This window comes from Gorilla gorilla, chromosome 13, assembly GCF_029281585.2.
Source record: "Gorilla gorilla gorilla isolate KB3781 chromosome 13, NHGRI_mGorGor1-v2.1_pri, whole genome shotgun sequence".
Classification (NCBI taxonomy): Eukaryota; Metazoa; Chordata; class Mammalia; order Primates; family Hominidae; genus Gorilla; species Gorilla gorilla.
Window position 1 is genome coordinate 49,640,523 of NC_073237.2, and position 23,048 is coordinate 49,663,570.

Consider the following 23,048-nt stretch of genomic DNA (forward strand, 5'->3'; position numbering starts at 1 on the left):
TTTAACATCTCTGGCAGGCTCATGCAGCACAGGTAAATTAGGGGTGAGAAGAATCTGTCTTCTTTTCCAGTGCCTTGTTCTAAGTGCTAAACAACAGGTATACAGATTTCTAAATCTCCTGTAGTGTAACAGCCATAGACGGGACTATTAACTAATTTTTTTTAAATAAAACCCAGTAGGACATTGGGGCAAATTATTTCAAATAGACGGCTTTTGGTTATGTTACTAAGTTAGAAGGAATACTCGATTCAAAGGGTATTTTGGTATTTGAATGTTAACGTTTTCTTGTAATGATTACTTACTTACTCAATTGGTAGTTACCCAGCCCTGGGCTGGGATCAGGATAAAGAATCACAGCATTGTAGGATCTGAGGTTTCAGTGAGTTTTCTGGCCCTTCTCTTGCTTCTACGTGTTGATTTAGAGGCCACCTAAGAATAATTTTATTAGCATTACTTTATTTGCTTTCTATAAGTATAAAAATACACACTCATTGCAGAAAACTTGGAAGGAATGGAAAAGTACAATGAAGTTTTGAAAAATCACCTTATTACATATCTAAGAGTCACTGTTCACATTTCAGTATTATAGTATTCTATTCTCTTTATTCTGGCCGTAATTTTAACATAGTTGCAATTATGTTGTAACATATGCAGCTTTGCAGATTACTTTTATCATTTAGATTATCACCTAAAATGTTTATTAAAATATATATTAAATGTTAGAAAGTTATTATAAAGATGTTTTAGTAACAGAATCACATCTTACTATATGAAAGTCCATTAATAATTTGCTATTTTGCCAATTAACATTATCTGGTCCCAGCTACTTGGAGGCTGAGGTAGGAGGATCGCTTGAGCCCAGGAGGTGGAACCTAGAGTAAGCCAAGATCATGCCACTGCACTCCAACCTGGGCAACAGAGTGAGACCCTGTCTTCCCTCAAATTTTTTTTTAATAACACTATGATTAACATTTGTAAGTACCAATCATGTCCTTAGGCTATATTCCATTTCAAGGTAAAGAATTTCACTACCTATATTGTAGGCTTTTTAGTGGCTTAATATTTGGCCTGCTTTCCCAGCTATTTCTGTAAATATATCCTATGCTTCCATTATAGAGAAATTGTGGTTACTCAATTTGCAATTTGCCTTCTCTGTTTTTAAAGCTGTCTTCTCTTTCTAGAGTGACTTTTCATTTCTCTCCCCCATTGCCTCTCCCTACAGATCTTCTGTCCCATCTGTCCCAATGTTCTACCTTATCTGCTTGGCAAACTCTTACTCATCCTTTAATGCTCAGCACAAAGCCAGCAAAGGCAACTGGAAACTTTGCTGACTTTCCTTGGCACGTATGCCCTGCCCCTATGCCATTGTCAGCTAAAACTCATCTTCTTTCACCCTCAGCACCTTGCACACGATCAGGCCGGAGTACATAAAATTGCCATTTAACAGGTAAAAAATGGTTTAATAGTAGCAATTTCATGTGATTCTACATAATACATACATACATACATACATACATACATACATACATACATACATCTGTGCTATTCTAACCACACTGCATTTCCTTCTCTACCATTAGACAGTATCAGTGCCTGACGCATAGTGTGGTCTTTTGACATTTGACATTCTTTTGAAATGTCTTTTGAAAGTTCCAAAATGTGTGCCTTTTTCTCTGCTGGTGTGCCGGAAACACTAATTATCACATAGTAGGTGTTGAATAAATATTTACTGAGTGAATTACTAATGAACACATTTTTAAGCCAATTTGCATTTTAGATATATGAATAGGTGAGAGGTCTCTTGTTTTTGACTCTTTCTCACATTGACAGCTGATTGTTTCTTTCTAATTCTCTCAGCTTCAATTCTGTTTTTCCTTTTAAGCCCAGTTTTCTCATCCTTTGAACACTTGGTTGCTCAATAATATAATCTCTAGATTTTCCTTGTCATTTTTAAACAGGGGAAATAATGGCAACCACAGAGCTCTGCAGATTTGACCAGAGTGTCTGCTGAAAAGAGAGGATGTCCCTGATCTTTTGTACCCTAGGTTCATCAAAACTCCAAGCATTAATTCCTCCCTGTATTAGTCCATTTTGAGGCTGCTGATAAAGACATACCTGAAATTGGGCAATTTACAAAAGAAAGAGGTTTAATGGACTTACAGTTCCATGTGGCTGGGAAGCCTCATGATCATGGCAGAAGGCAAGGAGGAGCAAGTCACATCTTACATGGATGGCAGCAAGCAAAGAGAGCTTGTGCAGGGAAACTCCCATTTTTAAAACCATCAGATTTCATGAGACTCATTCACTATCATGAGAAAAGCGCAGGAAAGACCTGCCCCTGTAAATTCAGTCACCTCCCACTGGGTTCCTCCCACGAAATGTGGGAATTGTGGGAGTTACAATTCAAGATGAGATTTGAGCGGGGGAAGAACCAAACCATATCACTCCCTTCTTGAGATTTTCATGGTGATGCATGAGAATTACCAACAGCACATGTGCAAAACTTTTCTGTGTCCTGGATAGCAAGCACTCTTACTCTATGCTCTTAGTGGGTAACCCAAGAGCAGATTGCCCTGTTGCTGATAAACTATCTAATCCTGAAGTTTTGTTCCTTCTTCCTGTCACTGTCTAAACTGGGGACATTTTGAATCCTACAGATGTAAGACCTAAACAGTGAAAAGAAGAAAATGAAAATAAATGCCTCTTCTTTTCCACAGACTGTTGCTATTTTTAAAAACATCCTGGCTAATATATAATAAGAAGAATATTGAAAGAAATGGCAAAAATGTGGCCTACTTTTGTATTTCACCTATTCAACATCCTCTTTTCTCATAACTGCTCTGTGGTTGACGGTTGTTCATTTAAGGTGGTTAATGTAAATGGAAAGACAATTACCAAAGGGAAAAGGTTGCCTTCTCCCTCTCCCTGAGGTTGGTCACAAGATGAAATGATTATAAGGGAAGAATGAAACCTTCACTAGTGAAGCTTTGTGCCCTTGCTCATTCATAAACTGTCAGACCCTTGTTGGCCCAGTTTTGTCCCTCCTTATCATGATAGATGGCTAGTAGGGAGTTCACCAGAGGCAACAGATGGGCAAGAATTTTTGCATTATTTTCATGACTATATTTAATTTCATAGTGATAAAATTGGGTTTTACATTTATTTTATCCACATAACTTTTTTTCCTTGCTGTTTCAATGCTTGTAGAAGAGGTGTGAGTAGATTTCATCTTGGTATTCTATATTTTTTAAAAGGCAGGTTTCAGCTATAGTTGTGTCTTCCAGGTGGCGAGATTGGCATGATGCCTTGTTTTGACACCATTACATTGGTGGTTTCGGATGGAGAGGCTGGCCCTTTTGTGAATGGCTGTTGCTACAATGGACCCAATCCATCTGTTCCGCTTCATGCGTCCTTTCCAGTGTATGATCTCAACATCACGGTATACCCAGTAGACAACCAGCCACCTTCCATTGCAATAGGTGACAATGTGTTTTTCTGTTCCAGTACTATTGTCTGACCTAGCGTCATACCTGTGGTTCAGTGAAATAATACATTTCATTTATAGTCTAAAAAGAAAACCACCATATGGAATTGTCCTTCAATAATCACCTCAACACAAATTTTGTGGAAAATCCAAATCTGTTAAGATTACAGGGCAAAAGAATTTACATGTTTAAAAATTTTAATATTTCTGTATGGAGAGAGAATACGTGTGTTGGGGTGTGTGTGTGTGTGTGTCTTTGTGTGTGTGTGTTGGGACAAGGACAACATTGCAATCCTCAAATATTCTGATTTTATTTCACATGGGAAAATATAATTTGCTTGCTGAAGAGAAATTTATTTTATCCATAATAATTTCTATTAGAACAGAGTGAGTATACCGGAGAGACCATTTATATACATTTAACCTTATTTGCTTTTTAGAAAGTCATCTTTTCATAGGCATTATGTATATGTTCTGTCTCTCAGAAAAAAATATAAGCATATGTATGAATGTTATTGTAATTTGCAAACTATCTCCCAAGCAGTGTTCTGGAAAGAAAGCATTATCCCAGCAGAATAATTAAGCATCAAGCCATGAAAAAACTCTTCGTTATGAGCAATTCATAATAGCTCTCAGGCAATTAACGCTCTGACAAACAGAGGTACCAACTGATCTTGAAGAGTACATAAACTACGTTTAGTGGCTTAACATTAAAACAGTTGGGCAATTCTTACTTTCATTTGTCACTTCCATAGAGACACAAGGGAAATCAGAGTTCCTTGAGAATGACTAAAGGGCTGTGCTGGAACAGTTAGTATTTCTGCTGGCTTTCTGTTATCTTCTGACTTGCCTGGACAAGAAAAAAATATAATTCCATAGGTCAAAGTAAATTCACTCATTACCACTCAAGATTTTCACTTTAAAGAGAATTATGCCAAAGAAAATGAACATCTCCCATGGAAATGTTTTTGCGCGTGGGAGGCTTCTTTGAACTAGAATTTCAGTCGCTGCATTTTGTCCTACCTAGTCTGTTTAGAGGATTTCATGCTAAGTTGTAATTGTGTTTTTATTTGTATGCAGGTCCCATGTTTGTTGTAGATGAGGGCTGCTCAACAGCCCTTACTGTTAACCATTTGTCCGCCACTGACCCTGACACTGCAGCAGATGACTTGGAATTTGTTTTGGTTTCTCCTCCTCAGTTTGGCTACCTCGAAAATATACTCCCTTCTGTGGGTTTTGAAAAAAGCAATATTGGCATAAGTATAGGTAAGCTGTAGCTTCATCACCAGCAATGACTCCCTTCCTTATATTTATGGAAGCGATTGGCCAGGTCATGCTTAATAACTTTGTAAGGACTTTCAAAATGTTTAAAGCACCGGGCGTGGTGGCTGATGCCTGTAATCCCAGCACTTTGGGAGGCCGAGATGGGCAGGTCACCTGAGGTCAGGAGTTTGAGTCCAGCCTGACCAATGTGGTGAAACCCCATCTCTACTAAATATAAAAAATTAGCCAGGTGTGGTGGCATATGCCTGTAATCCCAGCTACTTGGGAGGCTGAGGCAGGAGAATTGCTTGAAACCAGGAGGCAGAGGTTGCAGTGAGCTGAGATTGTGCCATTGCACTCCAATCTGGACAGCAAGAGCAAAACTCCATCTCAAAAAAAAAAAAAAAAAAAAAAAAGTTTAAAGCACCATATGTATTCAATGAATTATTATTACTATTATAGCTGATGCTTTTGAATCTTACCATTTTTCATTTAAATTTTTATTCTGACTTCCCCCTTGCATGCAAATTTACTTCAAAATAAATGGAATTTTACTTATGAAAAATACAAGAATAAACATTGAAGAAAGAATGGTTTAAAAGGCCCTCATAGCAACACAGGATACCATGAGAGAGTGAATCTAGTGGGAGCTCACAAGGTCTCATTCTCACAACCTTTTAGCATTTTGAATAGATATTGGTGGAAAGGGTGAGGAAATATACTATGGGTGTAACAGAGAGAAAGCCTGAAATGTTGAAGCAGATGACATTAATTTTAAAACCAAAAAGTGTCCCAGATACTTAAATAGCTCTTGTATTTCAGGCAAAAACAAACCAACCAAAACAAAAACAGAAAGCAAAGACAAAGTCTTCCAAAGACATATAAATGATTCTCCAAACCCCTTTTGAAGAATGTCCATTTTAAATATGAAAGAGACTGAATATAAGATTAATTGCATTCAATGTTACTCAGTTTTTCTGGTGACTTAATGCACATCTTTAAGCATTTTCTCTTTGGATTTAAGCCCATGTCAAAATACTAAAACAGCGGGTTAGCTGATTCCACTCAAACCAGCACCTTGCTTGATATGTATGTCTTCAAGTAGGCAGATGATTGATTGACTCTTGTTTTGCCTTTACGTGACGGAGGTGGTCTCTTTTTATACTCAAGTATGACAGAGACCATTCATGCAAAAGCAGTCATTTAATCAAGGGAAGGTCTCCGACATTTATTCTAAGTATCTGAAGTATTCTTGAAGTCCCTGTGCATACTGGTTAAAAAGTATTACTCTTCTGTTCTCCATGCAAATTTTATTCTTCTGTATGATCTATGGATATCTGCCTTTATGTTGACGGTTGGCTGTTGTAGCAGCCCTTGATAGCAGATACTTAGGTCAACTGCTATGATCTCTTATTTGCATTACTGAGAAATTGACTATTATTGGGTTAAGGATTAAGGACCAATAACTTGGAAAATTTTTTTTTCTTATTTTATCTGTTCCATCTTGGTGTGCTCTAGATTCATTTCAGTGGAAAGACATGAACGCTTTTCACATTAACTATGTGCAGTCCAGGCATCTGAGGATAGAACCAACTGCCGACCAGTTCACGGTGTACGTCACAGATGGGAAGCAACACTCCTTGGAGATACCATTTTCTATTATAATCAACCCCACAAATGATGAAGCTCCTGACTTTGTAGTGCAGAATATTACTGTAAGAAACATATCCAAATGTTCCATTTCTCTTTTATCATTTTGATTTTTATTTTCAATTAGTCCATTTACATTGCTCCAAGTGCATTAACACATTGCATTGGTGAGGAGTGGGGAAGGCTATGTTATGTAATGCAATCATTTGAAAATTATTAATCTTCCTGCCTTTCCTCTTTTGTTGGCACATGGATTTCTCTGGAGAGCCCTTCAGTAATTATGAGAGAGAAAAAAAATCTACAGATGATTCCATCGATAGCTACCTCCATTGTCTTGTATCTTGCCTAGGGTCGGGGCTTCTGAAATAATACCACTGGGAAGTTGTCCCTTGCTCTTCTCTGGAAGTAGTCATGGTTTTTTTGTTTTTTGTTTTTTGAGATGGAGTCCCGCTCTGTCACCCAGGCTGGAGTGCAGTGGCGCGACCTCGGCTCACTGCAAGCTCCGCCTCCCGGGTTCACGCCATTCTCCTGCCTCAGCCTCCCGAGTAGCTGGGACTGCAGGCGCCCGCCACCACCCCCGGCTAATTTTTTGTATTTTTACTAGAGACGGTGTTTCACCGTGTTAGCCAGGATGGTCTTGATCTCCTGACCTCGTGATCCGCCCGCCTCGGCCTTCCAAAGTGCTGGGATTACAGGCATGAGCCACCGGGCCCAGCCAAAGTTGTCATGTTTTTACCTGCATTCCCTAGAGAGACTATTGGAGAGTGAAAAAGATGAAGTCCTGTGTGTTACGGGCAAGCAGACTTTAAGCTTCACATAATTTTTTTTTAGATAATCATATTTTGCTTTCTTGTGAGAAAATGCATTTATTTTGTAGATAGTTGGGCTTCCATCAAGTTATGCTGCAAGAAGATTTGAGGTTTTAGTTTAAGTTATTATAATCCATTCCAAACCTGTCTACTAATCAGGTTTGGCATTTTATGTATATTGATCTAAAATTTTTGTTGTCCTAATCTCAATAATCTATTCAATCTGCAAGAAACAACCTCACGTTTTAGTCAAGCTCTATGAAGAAGGATATTATAACATATTTTAAGTTGCTTTATTAAAGTTCTTGGAGAAAAAGGCAAGGTCCTATTTAAAATGTTTTCATAAGTATACCATTGTAAGTTGAACTATGCTGCCACTTGAATATTTAATAAGTAGGGCTAAGTAAAAGAAAATCAGCATCCTTTTAGCACAAGTATCATATATGGCAAGTGTTTTTTTGTTAACACATGTTCAATAAAATGTGGTTGCAGGAGGATGCCCTTCAAACTCAGTAAGAGAGGTTGAAATGAAAGGATGCTTTAGGTCAGGTATGGTGGCTCATGCCTGTAATCCCAGCCCTTTGGAAGGCTGAAGCAGGAGGGTCCTTTGAGCCCAAGAGTTCAAGACCAGCCTGGGCAATGTGGCAAAACCCCATCTCTACAAATAATAAAAATAAATTTTAAAAATTAGCCAGTCTGGTGACACATGCCTATGGTCCTAGCTACTTGGGGGCTGAAGTGGGAGGATTGCTTAAGCCTGGGTGGGTGAGTGTGCAGTGAGCCGTGACTGAGCCACTGTACTGTAGCCTGGGAAACAGAGAAGACTATGAGGAAGGAAGGAAGGATGGAAGGAAGGAAGGAGGAGGGGAAGGGAGGGGAGGGGAAAAGGAAAAAAGAGAAAGGGAAAGGAAAAGAAAAAAGGGAGGGAGGGAAAGAAAGACAAGAAGAGAGGAAGGAAGGAGAGAGAAAGAAAGAGAAAGAAAAGAGAAAGAAGAAAGAAAGGGAGGGAGGAAGGGAAGGAGGGAAAGAGAAAGAAAGAGGAAGGAAGGAAGGGGAAAAGGGAGAAAGGGAGAAAGGGAAAGGAAAAGAAAAGAGGGAGGGAGGGAAAGAGAAGAAGAGAGGAAGGAAGGAAAGAGAAAGAGAGGAAGAAAAGAGAAAGAGAAAGAAGAAAAGAAAGAGAAAGAAGAAAGAAAGGGAGGGAGGAAGGGAGGGAGGGAGGGAAAGAGGAAGGAAGGAAGTTTTCACAAATTCAAACCATACATGTCCTTCAAGGCTTAATTGCCTTCTCAGTCATGAAAACATCCTGATCTCTGCCCTTTTGTGATTCTTGTTTATGAATATCTAGCAGCACTAGACATTTTCTTCCTTGAGTTATAGTTATTGATGGACCTTTGCAGTCTTACCTGACTTGGGTTGTTGAGAATACTATGTAGCATAGTAACATTGCAGATTACCAATATGCATGTGTAGAATTTATATACTCTTATTATTTAGATTTTGCTATATTTCAAAATGGGCAACAGAAATACTTTTTTGTTCTCTCAATCCTCATGAGAAAAAAAGATTGAATCAGCTAAGTAACATATTTTCAAGTTCTAAATGACTAGATACTACATGAAATGATAAACATTTGATTGTCTTTGTGTTTAAAGGATTATGAAACCTGAAGTGGGTGTGAGAGGGAATGGGAAGAGTAGTTCAGGAAATTTGGAAGTATAAGAATTGGAGGGAGATGAGGGACCCATTATGAAAATATACATAATTATGCATCCAGTAGCATCCTTTGGCATTGTTGTTGATTTCAGTGGAAATACAGAAGTTTTTACTGCAATAACAAAAATAAAAACCACCAAATATGCTTAGTGTATGTAGCAAATATTTGTATCACTTATAAAGCAGATGGAAATATAAGACTTGTAGAAGCAAGGAGATCCACGAGGATTGGTTTATGAAGGTGAAGGTTCTAGATTCAGTTTTACAACTGAGCTTTTCCATGACTTCTTGAAAGCAAACACCATCTTGGTTGCATTTTTCCCCTGACCTTTGACTTATGAACAATACATATTTTAAAAATTATATGTCCTTTGTCCTTCATGGAAATGAATAAAGTGCTTTGAAATCTTCAGAAAAAAAATGTAAGGGAGATTAATAGATCTGTTACTTCCTTTACATTCCTATTAAACCAGCAATTTCTTTTTAGGACTTATCCTATATAAATCTCATAGAAAATTTGAAGTAGGATATATTCAAATGATTTCTTTTAAGCAGTTTTCCAAAGAAAGACAAGTTGTCTTTCATGCATTGTTGACTTTTCTCATGTGTTCTTGCTCAGGTGTGTGAGGGTCAGATGAAAGAGCTGGACTCTTCCATCATCAGCGCTGTGGACCTGGACATTCCCCAGGATGCGCTGCTGTTCAGCATCACTCAAAAGCCACGCCATGGCCTCCTCATCGATAGGGGGTTTAGCAAAGACTTCTCTGAGAATAAGCAGCCAGCCAACCCTCACCAGAAACATGCACCTGTTCACAGCTTTTCCATGGAACTCCTCAAGACTGGTATAGCATGCTCCACTTCATGCATTTGTTATTGTTGATTGAATAATTTAACCCATACTTATATGTGAAATCTAAAAAGGTCAAACTAATATAAGCAGAGAGTAGAATGATGGTTACTAGAGGCTGAGTGTGGGAGGATTGGGGAGATGTTGGTTAAAGGATATGAAATTTTGGTTAGACAGGAGAAGTAAGTTCAAGAGATTTATTGTACAGCATAGTTACCATAGTCAACAATATATTGCATACTTGAAAATTCCTAAGACAGTAGATTTTAAGAGTTCTCACCAATCAAAAAAATGAGTATGAGAAGTAATGCATATGTTAATTAGCTTGATTTAACCATTCCACAATGTGGCCAGGCCTGGTGGCTCATGCCTGTAATCCCAAAACTTTGGGAGACGAAGACAGGTGGATCACTTGAGGTCAGGAATTTGATACCAGCCTGGCCAACATGGTGAAACCCTGCCTCTACTAAAAATACAAAAATTAGCCGAGTGTGATGGTGCACTTCTGTAATCCCAGCTACTCAGGAGGCTGAGGCACGAAATCGCTTGAGCCTGGGAGGCAGAAGTTGCAGTGAGCCGAGATCGTGCCACTGCACCCCAGACTTCCAGCCTGGGCGACAGAGTGAGACTCTGTCAAAAAACAAACAAACGAAAACCAAAATAAACTCATTTCACAATGTATACATGCATCAAAACACCCCATTATATATCATAAATATATACAATGTTTATTTGCCAATTAAAAAATAAAAATTTTAAAATAATTTAACCTAGAAAAGGTAATAATACATCACAGAAATAGGGGATGAAGAAATAGCATTCACCCACTTTATTCATTTGTCTCTCAAGGGCCCTCTCTAGGCCTGGATTAATGTAGGACAGGAAGCCCTAGGTAGAGGTAGTAGGTAATTGAAAAGGCAACAACATGTTTTCTTTCACTTTTAGACTACCATTAAAAATGATATTTGAGTTTTTATTGTATTTTCACTCAAACATTTAATGCTATAATAAAAAAATCCTTTTTAAAACTATTGAGATCATGAAACTACATTTTAAGAGACTGGTCTGCCAAAATTTCCATAGTTGAAACAAATATAGAACCACATATAATAATGCTCATTATTTTCTGAGGGGATAATTTACTCTTTAGAGAAATGGCACATTGCATAGCAGCCTGAATTATTTTTTAATTACTCTTTTAAAAAATTCAATCTTATCCCACTTTTCACATATGAAAATACTTTTAAAAATTTGAGAAAAGTGTGCGGTTCCTGAATTACTGCTTCCTCCCATTCTCCTTCCTTAGGCGTTTTCTTTTCCCAGCCTGTAAGGTCCTTCCCCCTCCTTTGCCAGGCTAGCCAAGGCTGTGCCTTCAGAACGCACCTTTCTGTTAACCTCTGCTTGAGCCCCACCCAAGGTCTCCAAACCACTCCTTCTCTGTGCTTGTTTCATCTTAGCACTTGTTTAACATTTTTCCAACTTCTTTTAGTTATTTGTTTCCCCAACTAGTGTGTAAGCTTTCTGCCCCAAAGGTTTTTTTGTAATTGTTGCAAAAATCATCTCAGGTTTAAATTTAAAAAGTGCATTTATAACCAAACACTGCATGTTCTCACTCACAGTTGGGAATTGAACAGTGAGAACACATGGACACAGGAAGGGGAACATCACACTCTGGGGACTGTTGTGGGGTGGGGGCACGGGGGAGGGATAGCATTAGGAGATATACCTAATGCTAAATGATGAGTTAATGGGTGCAGCACACCAGCATGGCACATGTATACATATGTAACTAACCTGCACATTGTGCACATGTACCCTAAAACTTAAAGTATAATAATAATTAAAAAAAAGAAAAAAATGCATTTATATATTTCTCAGCTTTTATCAATTGCAAAGAAATACATTCTAGGACATAAATGATGATATTACCAAATCAATAAACCACATGCTACAAATAATAGAATACATTGTTTAAAATTTTTTTTTCAAATTTGACCAAGGAAAAAATGATAATAATTCAAATTTTACTCTCAAGAAAGTCAATTTTTTAAAAATAACATTTGTTGGTTATTATCTAGTTAAATAAGAATTATATGATCATTGTGTACAGTTTGGACACAGTCATTTTGAAGAAAAAATAAAAATTTCCTACATAAAAATTAGTATTTGGGTTGATATTTTGGAGACTTTCTCAGAAATTAGATTTTCACCTCTATTTTATCTGTGATTCATTTATGGCTACATTTTTAAAAAACTTTAGCATATTCTCATAAACATCCCCCCAAACGAATATACAAAGTTTATAAAACTGTTCCTATATTATATAATCTATTTTTCTTCTTACCTTTTTTTTTTGGAGACAGGGTCTTGCACTGTCACTTAGGCTGGATTGTGGTTGTGCAATCACAGTTCACTCCAGCCTGGACTTCCAGGGCTCAAGTGATCCTCTGACCTCAGCCTCCCAACTAGCTGGGACCACAGGCACAAGTCATCCCACATACCACTGGCTGATGAAAAAAAATTTTTGTAGAGACAGGGTCTCCCTATGTTGTCCAGGCTGGTCTCGAACTCCTCGGCTCAAGTGATTTTCCTGCACTGGCCTTCCAAAGTGCTGGTATTACAGGAGTAGGTCACCATAACTGGCATCTTCTCACTTTTAAAATATTGAGGCCGGGCGTGATGGTTCACACGTGTAATCCCAGCACTTTGGGAGGCCGGGATGGGTGGATCACTCGAGGTCAGGAGTTCGAGACCAGCCTGGCCAACATGGCAAAACCCAGACTCTATTAAAAATACAAAAATTAGCCAGGTGTGGTCACACCCATCTGTAACCCCAGCTACTTGGGAGGCTGAGGCATGAGAATCGCTTGAACCCAGGAGGTAGATGTTGTCGTGAGCCAATATCATGTCACTGCATTCCAGCCTGGGTGACAGAGTGAGACTCTGTCACAAAAAAATTGTTATTATTATTAAAATCATAGCTTTTGATAATTACCTTATAAAATCATCATATAGACTTACTATGCTGTAATTTTTTAAAAGAGATGACTTTGTCACCCAGGCTTGAGTGAAGTGGGATGATCATAGCTCACTGCAGCCTCAAATTGCTGGGATCAAGCATTCCTCACTGCCTGAGCCTCTTGAGCAGCTATGACTACAGGCGTCACCTGGCTAGTGTTTCAAAAAAAAATTATTTTAAAGGCAAGGTCTCATTATGTTTTATGAACTGGCCTCGAACTCCTGGCCTCAAGCGATCCTCCCACTTGAGCCCCGACAAGTTGTTAGGACTACAGGTGCTCACCACTGTACTGGCTCCTGTGCTGTAATTTTATACAACTATCTTTAAAATACAACTTTAAAATATTTTATACAACTTTAAAATATCCAGATAGTTTTCCGTTTCTTGATATTAAAAGTTATATTTCAGTAAACATTTTATATAAATCTGGGTGCACATCTCCTAGTATTTTAGTAGCTTTGAAGTAAGTTTTGAAAATGTGAAATGTTAGGCTTCCAATTTTGTTCTTTTTCGAGGCTGTTTTGGCTGTTCTGAGACTCTTGAATTTCCATTTAAATGTTAGGTAGATTTTTAAAAAATAGTTACATTGTTAATATTTAAGTTTTGATCTATTAAGAATTCATTTTGATGATTGGCTCGAGGTAGGGATATAACTCTATAATTTTCCCCAAATAATTAACTTTCTCAGTTTTATTTAAATACCCTGCACCTTTGTTTATATAGTTTATTTAAAAATATAGTCTTTCCTAACTGATTTTAAATAACACCCTTAATCAAATACTAAATTATTTAAATAAAAAGTCTTTAATAGGCTAAGAAGGCACTCTTTTACTTCCATAAAACAAGTTTAATTTCACCCTACTGCACTGATAAATGAACTCTTGCTAATATCCCTGCCTTGAAAATTAAGACATTATCTGTGACATATGTCATGATGGTTCAATCATAAGGAAGATTTACTTATTTTTTTTCCTTCTTCCAGGAATGAGGTTGACATACATGCATGATGACTCAGAGAGCCTTGTTGATGATTTTACAATCCAGTTGTCAGATGGGAAACATAAGATACTTAAAACCATTTCAGTAGAGGTCATCCCAGTTAATGATGAAAAACCAATGCTGAGCAAGTAAGCTACCTGAAAAGAGTCCCTTTCAGATTTCTATACAATTCTATGAAATCTACAATACTAGGTACAGGTGTGTGTGTGTTTCCCAAAGAAGCAAGTCTTCACTAGCTCCTATCACAGCTTGCCCCTGCCACTCAGGCATGAGGAACCTTTAGTGCAAATGTTAGTTAAGGTAACCTCTCCTTAACAATCAGCCCTTTAATTACTTGATTTTCTTCTAAACATATTAATTAGTTGTAAAGAATAAGAATGACTGAACACACAGTATAGAATGAACAATCTACTAAACATATAAATACATGCACTTACACCAACGTGACTGCACACCTACCAAAGTGCAATTAATATATAGATTCAACTAAAGCCTAATAATATTAACTGCAGACAGTCCTTACAACAGATTTGCTGAAACTTGTAACTAAGCGTGGCTGGGGGAAATAAATCAACCCACTTCTTTCATTATCTTGGTACTTTTTTGTCCACCAGTTCTCTACTGTGTTCCATATGGGTCAACACCCCCTCCCACCTCACATCGAAATCATCATTTTCTAAAATTCTGAGCGATATTATTCAATTGTAAACTTCTCAGTATCTCCTTGTATTAGTCTGTTCTCACACTGCTATAAGGACATACCCGAGACTGAGTAACTTATAAAGAAAAGAGGTTTAATTTACTCACAGCTCTGTAGGGATTGGGAGGACTCAGGAAACTTACAATCATGCCAGAAGAGGAAGCAAACACATCCTTCTTCACATGGTAGCAGGAGAGAGAAAACCAACTGCCTAGTAAAGGGGAAAGCCCCTTATAAAACCATCAGATCTTGTGAGAACTGACTCAGTATCATGAGAACAGGATGGGGGAAACTGCCCCATGATTCAATTATCTCTACCTGGTCCCTCCCACAACACATGGAGATTATGGGAACTACAATGAAGATGAGATTTGGGTGAGGACACAGCCAAACCATATCACTCTCTGTAACTGCTCAGAGTCTGATCATAGGGTATAGAGTATTCATTAATTCTGTTTCTATAGCCCCAGCCATTTCTTTTACAATTGGCAGCTGTACAGAACTGTACACTGTCTACAGAACTGAACAGAGTTTTAGGGGACCAACTCTTCTCTAGAGCTATAAGTAAAAAAGCATCTGGTTCTTGGAACCTCCTTGATGACTTCACCTCTTTTTTCAATAGTGCAGCAGTAAGAGACATGTTGTAGATAGTCTGGGTTTTTATCAGGGAGTGAATAACTTACTGAAAGCACCCAAACCCCCCAGATCTCTTCCACTCTGCAGAAAGGAGGGCCTCAAACAAGTCCCTTCCTTATCTGCCCCATATCCTGCTGTTCCCTATGAGCCACTGATAAGGTTCTTAAAAAGCATTATGGGAAATACTGATGATAGATTTTTGGAGGGTTGCATCTCATACATCAGTATGTCTAAAAGTATTCACCAAAAATTTCTATTTTCTTATTTCTTAGCTAATATGTTGGATTAGTATAGCCTTTATTTATAAATATGAAAATATGAAGGCTGTCATAGTATTACAGTACCTCCTTTTTGATGATCTCATTTTAAGAGGCAGGGAGGTGAAAGCTGGCAGGGTGAGGGCCCTGGGGCATCCACTGGAGAGGGGTAAAAACTGGCATTTATTAAGTGCTTACTATAGGACAGACAGTATATTAGATTCTTTCACATATATTATTTCATTAAATCCTCACCAAAATTGTGGAAAATACATATTATTATCCTCACTGAGGAAAACTGAGACCAGAGAGGTAAAAGAGCTTACACTAGGCACCCACTCAACTCCATTTGATTCCAAAGGCCATTCTCTTGTTACTAAACTCACTGGAATAGCTACATCTACAGAATCATCAAATCTCCTTCAACCCTGCTTCAAAAACCCTCCCTTTTCTGTACTTCCTCTTTCCTTCTCTCCTGTGGATAGGAAGTAATACACTCTCTTTCTCTTCCATGTGTGTCCTTGGGCATATCACCTCTTTCCTTCTCCCGGAAACTGCTCCATTATTTTTTCCTCCAGTATCTTCAATCTCTCCCTTTTCATTTCCTCTGTTAACAAGACAAAGGGATATGGATTGTGGTTAAGAGAGCAAATGCTGGAGTCAGATTGACTCAGTTCAGCCACTTACCAACAGTGTGATCTTGAACATGTTGTTTCACCTCTCTCAATCTCTCTGTTAACCTCTCTGTAAATGAGGACAAGAGTGGTATCCTCTTAATAGGATTGTTGCAAGGATTAAATAAAATATGTAAACATGCTTGAAAGACTAGCTACTACATGGTAAGTGCTACTAAGTGTTATTGTTATTATTACAAGCAGATATCCTAATTGTAAAAATACAAAGACAAGCTAGTCCCCCATTCATTTCACTGAGGAACTTTTTGGAAGAGTAGTTTGTGCTTGCTTCTTCCATTTCTGCCCACTTTCTCCAATCTGCACTTTATTATTTTTTCTTTCTTTCTTTCTTTTCTATTTTTTTTTTTTTTGAGACAGAGTCTCGCTCTGTTGCCCAGGCTGGAGTGCAGTGGCACGATGTTGGTTCACTGCAAGCTCTGTCTCCCAGGTTCATACCATTCTCCTGCCTCAGCCTCCCAAGTAGCTGGGACTACAGGCGCCTGCCACCACGCCTGGCTAATTTTTGTATTTTTGGTAGAGATGGGGTTTCACCATGTTGGCCAGTATGGTCTCGATCTCCTGACCTCGTGATCTGCCTGCCTCAGCCTTCAAAAGTGCTGGGATTACAGGCATGAGGCACTGCGCCCGGCCCAATCTCCACTTTATTAAAGATGCTCCCTTAAAAGTTACTCTTGGCTTTCCCGCCAAATCTAATGGCTCTTCTAACCTTCCTGGACTCTTTGAGAGCATGTAACACCATTTCTTTGCTATTCCTTTTAGCTACTGTAGAGGATGCTTTGGGTCCTGCAGATCACAGCCTCTCAGCCCATCTCTGATTCTGGTCCTGATCGTGGTGGAATTTGCCATGTCAGTGTCCCACCTCAGGTGTCCGCAGTGCCTCACTCCACTTTTCTGCCTCAGGGCTTTCATGCAGCCCATGTCCATGCTCAGCAGAGAGCACTCTGGGGACAGCCCTTAACCTCGGGAGCTAGTAGATAAGATAAATGCTCCAGCTTCCTGTCCATTAGGAGCACAATTTGAATCACATCTATGTGGTTCCTCAAGATACCCAGCAGGATTGAGCCCCAATTCTCCATAGCAGTAAAACACCCTTTGTTGCCTTTTTCTCCTTCACTTTCTCTCCTACTCCCTCTCTCCTGCCTCCTGGAATCACTTCACAAATAAATTACCTTACTTGTCCTAGGATCCTTTTAGGATAACCTAGATTATGACACACCTTGTCCTCTCTTGGCTTCCAGACATTGAATTCTGACACTGAATTGCAAACATTTCATTCTGACCAGAAATTTAATTCTGAATTCTTCCTACCAAACTCTTCATCTTCTTAATGACATTGGCTTCCCGTTTTGATTAATCTGTCTGACCGCTAATCTCCATAAGCCCTCAACCAACTGATTGCTTAGCTTTCTGGAATAATGGGATTCCCATTCTCTAGCAAAGAGGTGTGCAAATGTCATCACCCACTGCGAGGGAAGATGTCAGCCCTGGGTAGCAAGATACTCACCCTGAGTGAAAGTTGTTGGAACTGAGGTGTTCAGGTTTTGGCATCTCCGCAGAGGAGCATAACACTGTTGATGACAGTTGCTGGTTCTCAAATATCCTTTATCTGAATCCCAAGAAATTCAGGCGTCCCAATTTTTCTCAGAAACTAAGCTGTAAAGTTGGACAGAGTTAGGCCCCACGTGATGACCACAACTGAGAGCTAGAAACACTGGTGGAAAGAGATCCCTTTCTCACTTTGGCGAGACCAGGGACAATGGCCATATAGGCTGTGAAGGCAGCAGCACTGCACATGTGGTAAAGGAGCTATAGAAACCACAGCAGTGGTGGCTCTGGTAGGATCAGCAGCAGCTCTGCCCCAGCCTACTGTTCAAGAAGACAGGAGCTGACCTGGCATCTGTAACACTGGGTAAAGATGAATCTACAACAAGAACACATACTACCCAGAACATTACTTAGAAGAGGAAGAGTAATTTAGAGAGTCCCAGATTACCTAACTATCGCCTAACTCAGAATGGCATATCATCAATGGCACTGGAACATCTGTAGGTCAGTCATTGAATCTCTTTAATTGAGTTTCTGTCTGTAAAATTAGAACACTCATATCTAGCCCTCTTACTTCGTGGAGCTGTTGTTGTGAGTGTAAAATGAAATACTGGAAACAAGATCATTTTATAGAATAAATTATAACTTACAAAATTGTAAAGTTCGGTACATGTAATCAATTAGAAGTGCCTAATTACCTCTTCCCACATTCATTAGGGCTGACCCATTGTCTTTTCAGACTTTCACGTGTGAGGGTGGAGAGCCTGTTTCATTCCTCTCACTAGTCATCTTCAGTGCTTTGAATATTGAATGTCATTCCTTAATTGTTGAAGATGGGAACTGTGATAGTCAATATAAGTGTCCCCTACTAAAGGAATATCTTCTATTTTTATATCAACCCAGACATTTTTCTTTTTACAGGAAGGCTGAAATTGCAATGAATATGGGTGAAACTCGTATTATTTCCAGTGCTATTCTTTCAGCCATAGATGAAGACTCACCCAGGGAGAAGATTTACTATGTATTTGAAAGGCTTCCCCAAAATGGGCAACTTCAGCTGAAGGTTAGTGACTTTTTACTTTTATTTTTCAAAACTAACGTAGCAGGTATAAATCTTCTCAATATACACATTTCTATGATGGGATTTATTCTCTGATAGACATATATTTGCCTAGAAGTAGAAAATTTAATTTTACTAGTTCAGGGTGAATTCATGCTGTTCTAAAGTCTTTGTCAACATGGGGTAAATTCAACAAATATTAAGATTCTTCATTGCTCCCTCTCCCGTAGGATTATCCCTAAATTCTGAGGGAGGGAATTACTGGGGTAAACCAAACTGTCTGCTTTCTGAGGATAATCCAGGATCTTTTGTGATATCTTCATTTCTACCAGATTTTTGACTTGTGATTCATGTAACTTTCCTCATTAGCATCCATCATCTCAATTATAAAACTCCTTCAAGTCTACAGTCTTTCTTGTTCTCTCAATCTCTCTCTCTGTGTGTGTGTGTGTGTGTGTGTGTGTGCGCGCGTGTGTGTGGGTGTGTGTATTTCAGCTAAATTCTAGATCATTCTCAGGAAAATGAAAACTTTCATTATTTTTTCATGATAATCAGGTCCAAGGAAACTTGGAGGGCTGCCTCTAGCTCCTCTGGCCCTAATGTCTCTGTTAAAACATTATCTGAATCCCAGCACTTTGGGAGGCCAGGGTGGGCGGATCACAAGGTCAGGAGATCAAGACCATCCTGGCCAACATGGTGAAACCCCGTCTCTACTAAAAATGCAAAAATTAGCCGGGCGTGGCAGCACACACATGTAATCCCAGCTACTCATTACTCTGCAGGTGGAGGCAGGAGAATTACTTGAACCCGGCGGGGCAGAGGTTGCAGTGAGCTGAGATTGTGCTGCTGCACTCCAGCCTGGGTGACAGAGCAAGACTCCGTCTTAAAAAACAAAACAAAACAAAACAAAACAAAACAAACCATTATCTGAGTATTATCACCTCCTGCCTTCTCAATGATTTGCCACAGTGAGCATCTTTCTTTCTTTCCTTCCAATTCTCATCTTTGTCCCTGAGCAGGGGCAATCCTTATGTCTTCTCCAGGGAGACTACTTACTCCACAAACAATATGCCAAATTGTTCTGTATTCTATCTGACATGAACTTAAAAGGTGAAAGTTCAGTGTCTTCGTCCCACTGCAGTCCCACCTCCCCTTGCAGCACCAGAACCCTTATTGTTTAGGTTCAGATGGGCAAAGTCTTGGACCAAAAAGGCAGTGTGGGAGAAAACTTCATGTGGGAGTCATCCCATCCTGCTAGCATAACAGATTTTAACAACTGCCAAATTTGAATCCCATGAACTGCATGACACCATAAATTAACATTCCTGGAATTGTATATGTTCTCAAAATTAGATGCTTTAATGGAAAGCAAATAAGCATGGAAACAATAAAGGGAGGATTCTAGGGGTAGGGTCACCTGGGTTTTACTGCTAACTCAATAGCTTGCTCTGTGATTTGATAAAATGTCCTTGTTTCACTTTAAGCCTAGAATAGCAAAATTTCAGTCTGATTCAGACTGTGTGCATGATGCCCAAGGATCAGCCCAACATGAATTATATAGATCAGTCACCTGAGAAGGTCAGTTGAGTAATCAGTCCAAATGTTTATTTCAATGGTAGATTAAGACTAGCAACCACAACCACCAACCATCCCCATTGCAATTATTTGATGGAATGCTTAACTTTCCATCTAGTGGAGGCACAGTCCTAGAAAAGCAGCAAGAAATCATTCTGTGTGGAACAGCTTGATTGTCATAGATTGTAGGCACCATAGAGAATCAGAGTGAAGAGCAATCACTGATTTAAATTGAGGTACAGCTGTGTCCTTATTTCATTTCAAAGAGTAATGAAGCAGAAATGCAGTGAGAGCTCACACATTTGGGTGGCTTGGGAACGGAACTGTTTTGGATATGTGAAAATGCAGATGGGTCCAGGTTCCCAGTATGGCTCCACACAGTTCTCTCCCAGCTCCCTAGAAGTTCTCCAAGTCTTTCCAAGACCAAGGACCAGGACTCCAGCCCTCCTGGACTCTCCCAAGAGTTATCGTTTTCTTATTGACTTCTCTTAGTTTTCGCCATCTTGAATCTGACTTTTATTTTCTTTCTATTTCTGGGTCTTCAAATGATTTTATTAAGTCAGTCTTACATTTTGGAGTGCAAGTAAGGAATTACATGGAGACAAGAGAGAGGAAAAGATGTCTTCTTCTGTGCTTACTTCCTTAGACAAGATTAGAAAAGGGAAAATGTGAAATAGAATTGCAGGCTTTCCCGTTTAAAACCTGAAAGAGTCTGTTTTAAAAATTATATTGGCAAATAGGTCTTATGGAAACAAACTCTAGCTTAATTATTATGATGTAATTAACTTCCATCCAGTGAGCAAGAGGGCAGAACATAAGTCTACAAACATCAGATGGATAAACATATTAAAGAGAAAGAAATGTTATCAAGTAGAATGACATAAAGGCAAGTGGTAGCACAATGGCAAGAGAGGAGGACAAAGCTCTTTTGCCAGGAACTGGGAGTCTGTGGAATCTGGAAGTCTGTATTCTATCTGACATGAACTTAAAAGATGAAAGGTCAGCGTCTTCATCCCACTGCTGTCCCACCTCCCCTAGCTGTACCAGAGCCCCCATTGTTTAGGTTCAGATGGGCAAAGTCTTGGACCAAAGTATCAAGGGGAATAAAAAGTAAATGATTTACATTTCTGTTTTAGACTCTTAAATTAGTAAAACCACAGGATAATATCATATAATAAATTTTAAGATGACTTTTAAAAAAATTATGTCTAATGACTTTTTATGAGCCATTCCTAGGGAAAGCTATGTACCTTAAATGAACAATAATAGGATTATTAATAAGATAATAAAGATTTATGATTACATTTTCTAACACTGTCAGTTGTTAGCCACCCCCCTCAGCATAAGAACCTTTTTAAATTCAAAATGCCACAATTTCTGCATCAAGCTCTGTACAAAATATATGCTTAAATAATGTTGGCTTACTTTTAGAAGATTCTGATAAAAATAATATATGGTATTTGCAGTTTATATTTTTTGATGACTTAGGATATAAATTTAGGTAGTGATAGTGATCCCCATCATTTTCTTTCTTTAGTAAGGCTGGAAACATACTGGGGAGTAAATGCATCTGTTCTATTTTTGTTTTGTCTACTTCAGATAAGCCCAGTAATGAGCCATGTTGAAAAAAAATATATTTGACTAGTTGAACAATGAAAAGAACTAAAAAATGGAAACTCTAAAAGAAATACATTTAATTTCTAAAGAATCCATTCCAAGAGCTCGATTACCCACCTCCTCTTATTAATTGGAATATTTAATCAGCTATGATTGCTTATGATAAATACCTTGGAAGTAACAATGCTGTTGAATTGTTTGACTTTGTCTGAAACCCTTTGGTTGAAGCCAGTGTTTTTTCAAGGTCTCAAATTATTCTAATATGTTTCTATGAAAAGAAAAAAAATCAGGTAAAGTGGCAAAAAGTAGTCTGGAATTTCCCTGAAATATTATTTCTATTGGAGTTTTTTGGGGGTACAGAAAATGTCCACTAACATACGTTGGGGGAAAAGAAAAAACCATGAGCAGCTGACTAACTCTGGCTCATTCCAGATAGGGAGGGACTGGGTTCCTCTCTCCCCTGGCATGAAATGCACTCAGGAGGAAGTGGATCTGAACTTGCTGAGATACACACACACCGGGGCAATGGATTCCCAGAATCAAGATAGCTTCACCTTCTACCTTTGGGATGGCAACAACAGGTCCCCTGCTCTTGACTGTCAAATCACCATCAAGGACATGGAAAAAGGTAAAAGCATGTCTACCAAGGTTTACTGGGATCAACTTTGCTAACTGGTATAAGTATTCCACATTTGTTTCTTTCTCTCTCTTTCCCTCCCTTCTTTCCTTTTTTCCTGCCACTCTTCGTCTTTGAAATTCTATCATTTATATTTAGATCCTTTGGCTTCTCACCTGCTTTGCCTGGGACCTATGTGGTTCACGGAAGTAGCCAATCCATTCATTATTTTAAAAAGTTTATTGGAAATTCAGCCTTGCACACAATATGGCTATACAGGCTACTTTAACTGTTAGGATTTTTTTGCTTTAAGTAAAATTTTACCAAATTGATGTGTAACTCTAGTTTTATCTTCAGGAAGTGATCTATCACTGGAAAATGGAGTTTCAAAGGAAAAGTACTTCTAAAACAATAAAATAATAAATGAAAAATACATTTTAAAATTTAAAAATAATAAAGATAAACTTTGTTATTAGAAAGGCTAGAAGTTGCTGCTTCTTTCACTTTGAAAGTGCTAACATATACTCTTTAGGGACAAGGAAAGACACTATAAGATCAACTTC

At 38.6% G+C, this 23,048-nt stretch overlaps 1 protein-coding gene and 1 long non-coding RNA gene across 4 annotated transcripts in view; one reads left to right on the forward strand and one right to left on the reverse strand.

The window, feature by feature from the left end:
• Window positions 1-23,048, forward strand: part of FREM1 (FRAS1 related extracellular matrix 1) — a 257,613-nt gene that overhangs the window by 180,339 nt on the left and 54,226 nt on the right. For all 3 annotated transcript variants that reach the window (XM_063696367.1, XM_055350801.2, XM_055350804.2), the window contains 7 exons: window positions 3,285-3,479; window positions 4,565-4,750; window positions 6,266-6,462; window positions 9,539-9,761; window positions 13,768-13,912; window positions 18,539-18,680; window positions 22,302-22,497. In XM_063696367.1, coding sequence (XP_063552437.1) covers window positions 3,285-3,479; window positions 4,565-4,750; window positions 6,266-6,462; window positions 9,539-9,761; window positions 13,768-13,912; window positions 18,539-18,680; window positions 22,302-22,497 — 1,284 coding nt within the window. The remainder of the gene's footprint in view (window positions 1-3,284; window positions 3,480-4,564; window positions 4,751-6,265; window positions 6,463-9,538; window positions 9,762-13,767; window positions 13,913-18,538; window positions 18,681-22,301; window positions 22,498-23,048) is intronic.
• LOC129524630 (uncharacterized) lies at window positions 393-15,500 on the reverse strand. The gene is made up of 3 exons (XR_008668502.2): window positions 15,465-15,500; window positions 14,628-14,695; window positions 393-429 (listed from the first exon to the last, which is right to left on the reverse strand). It is a non-coding gene; the product is annotated as an uncharacterized lncRNA (long non-coding RNA).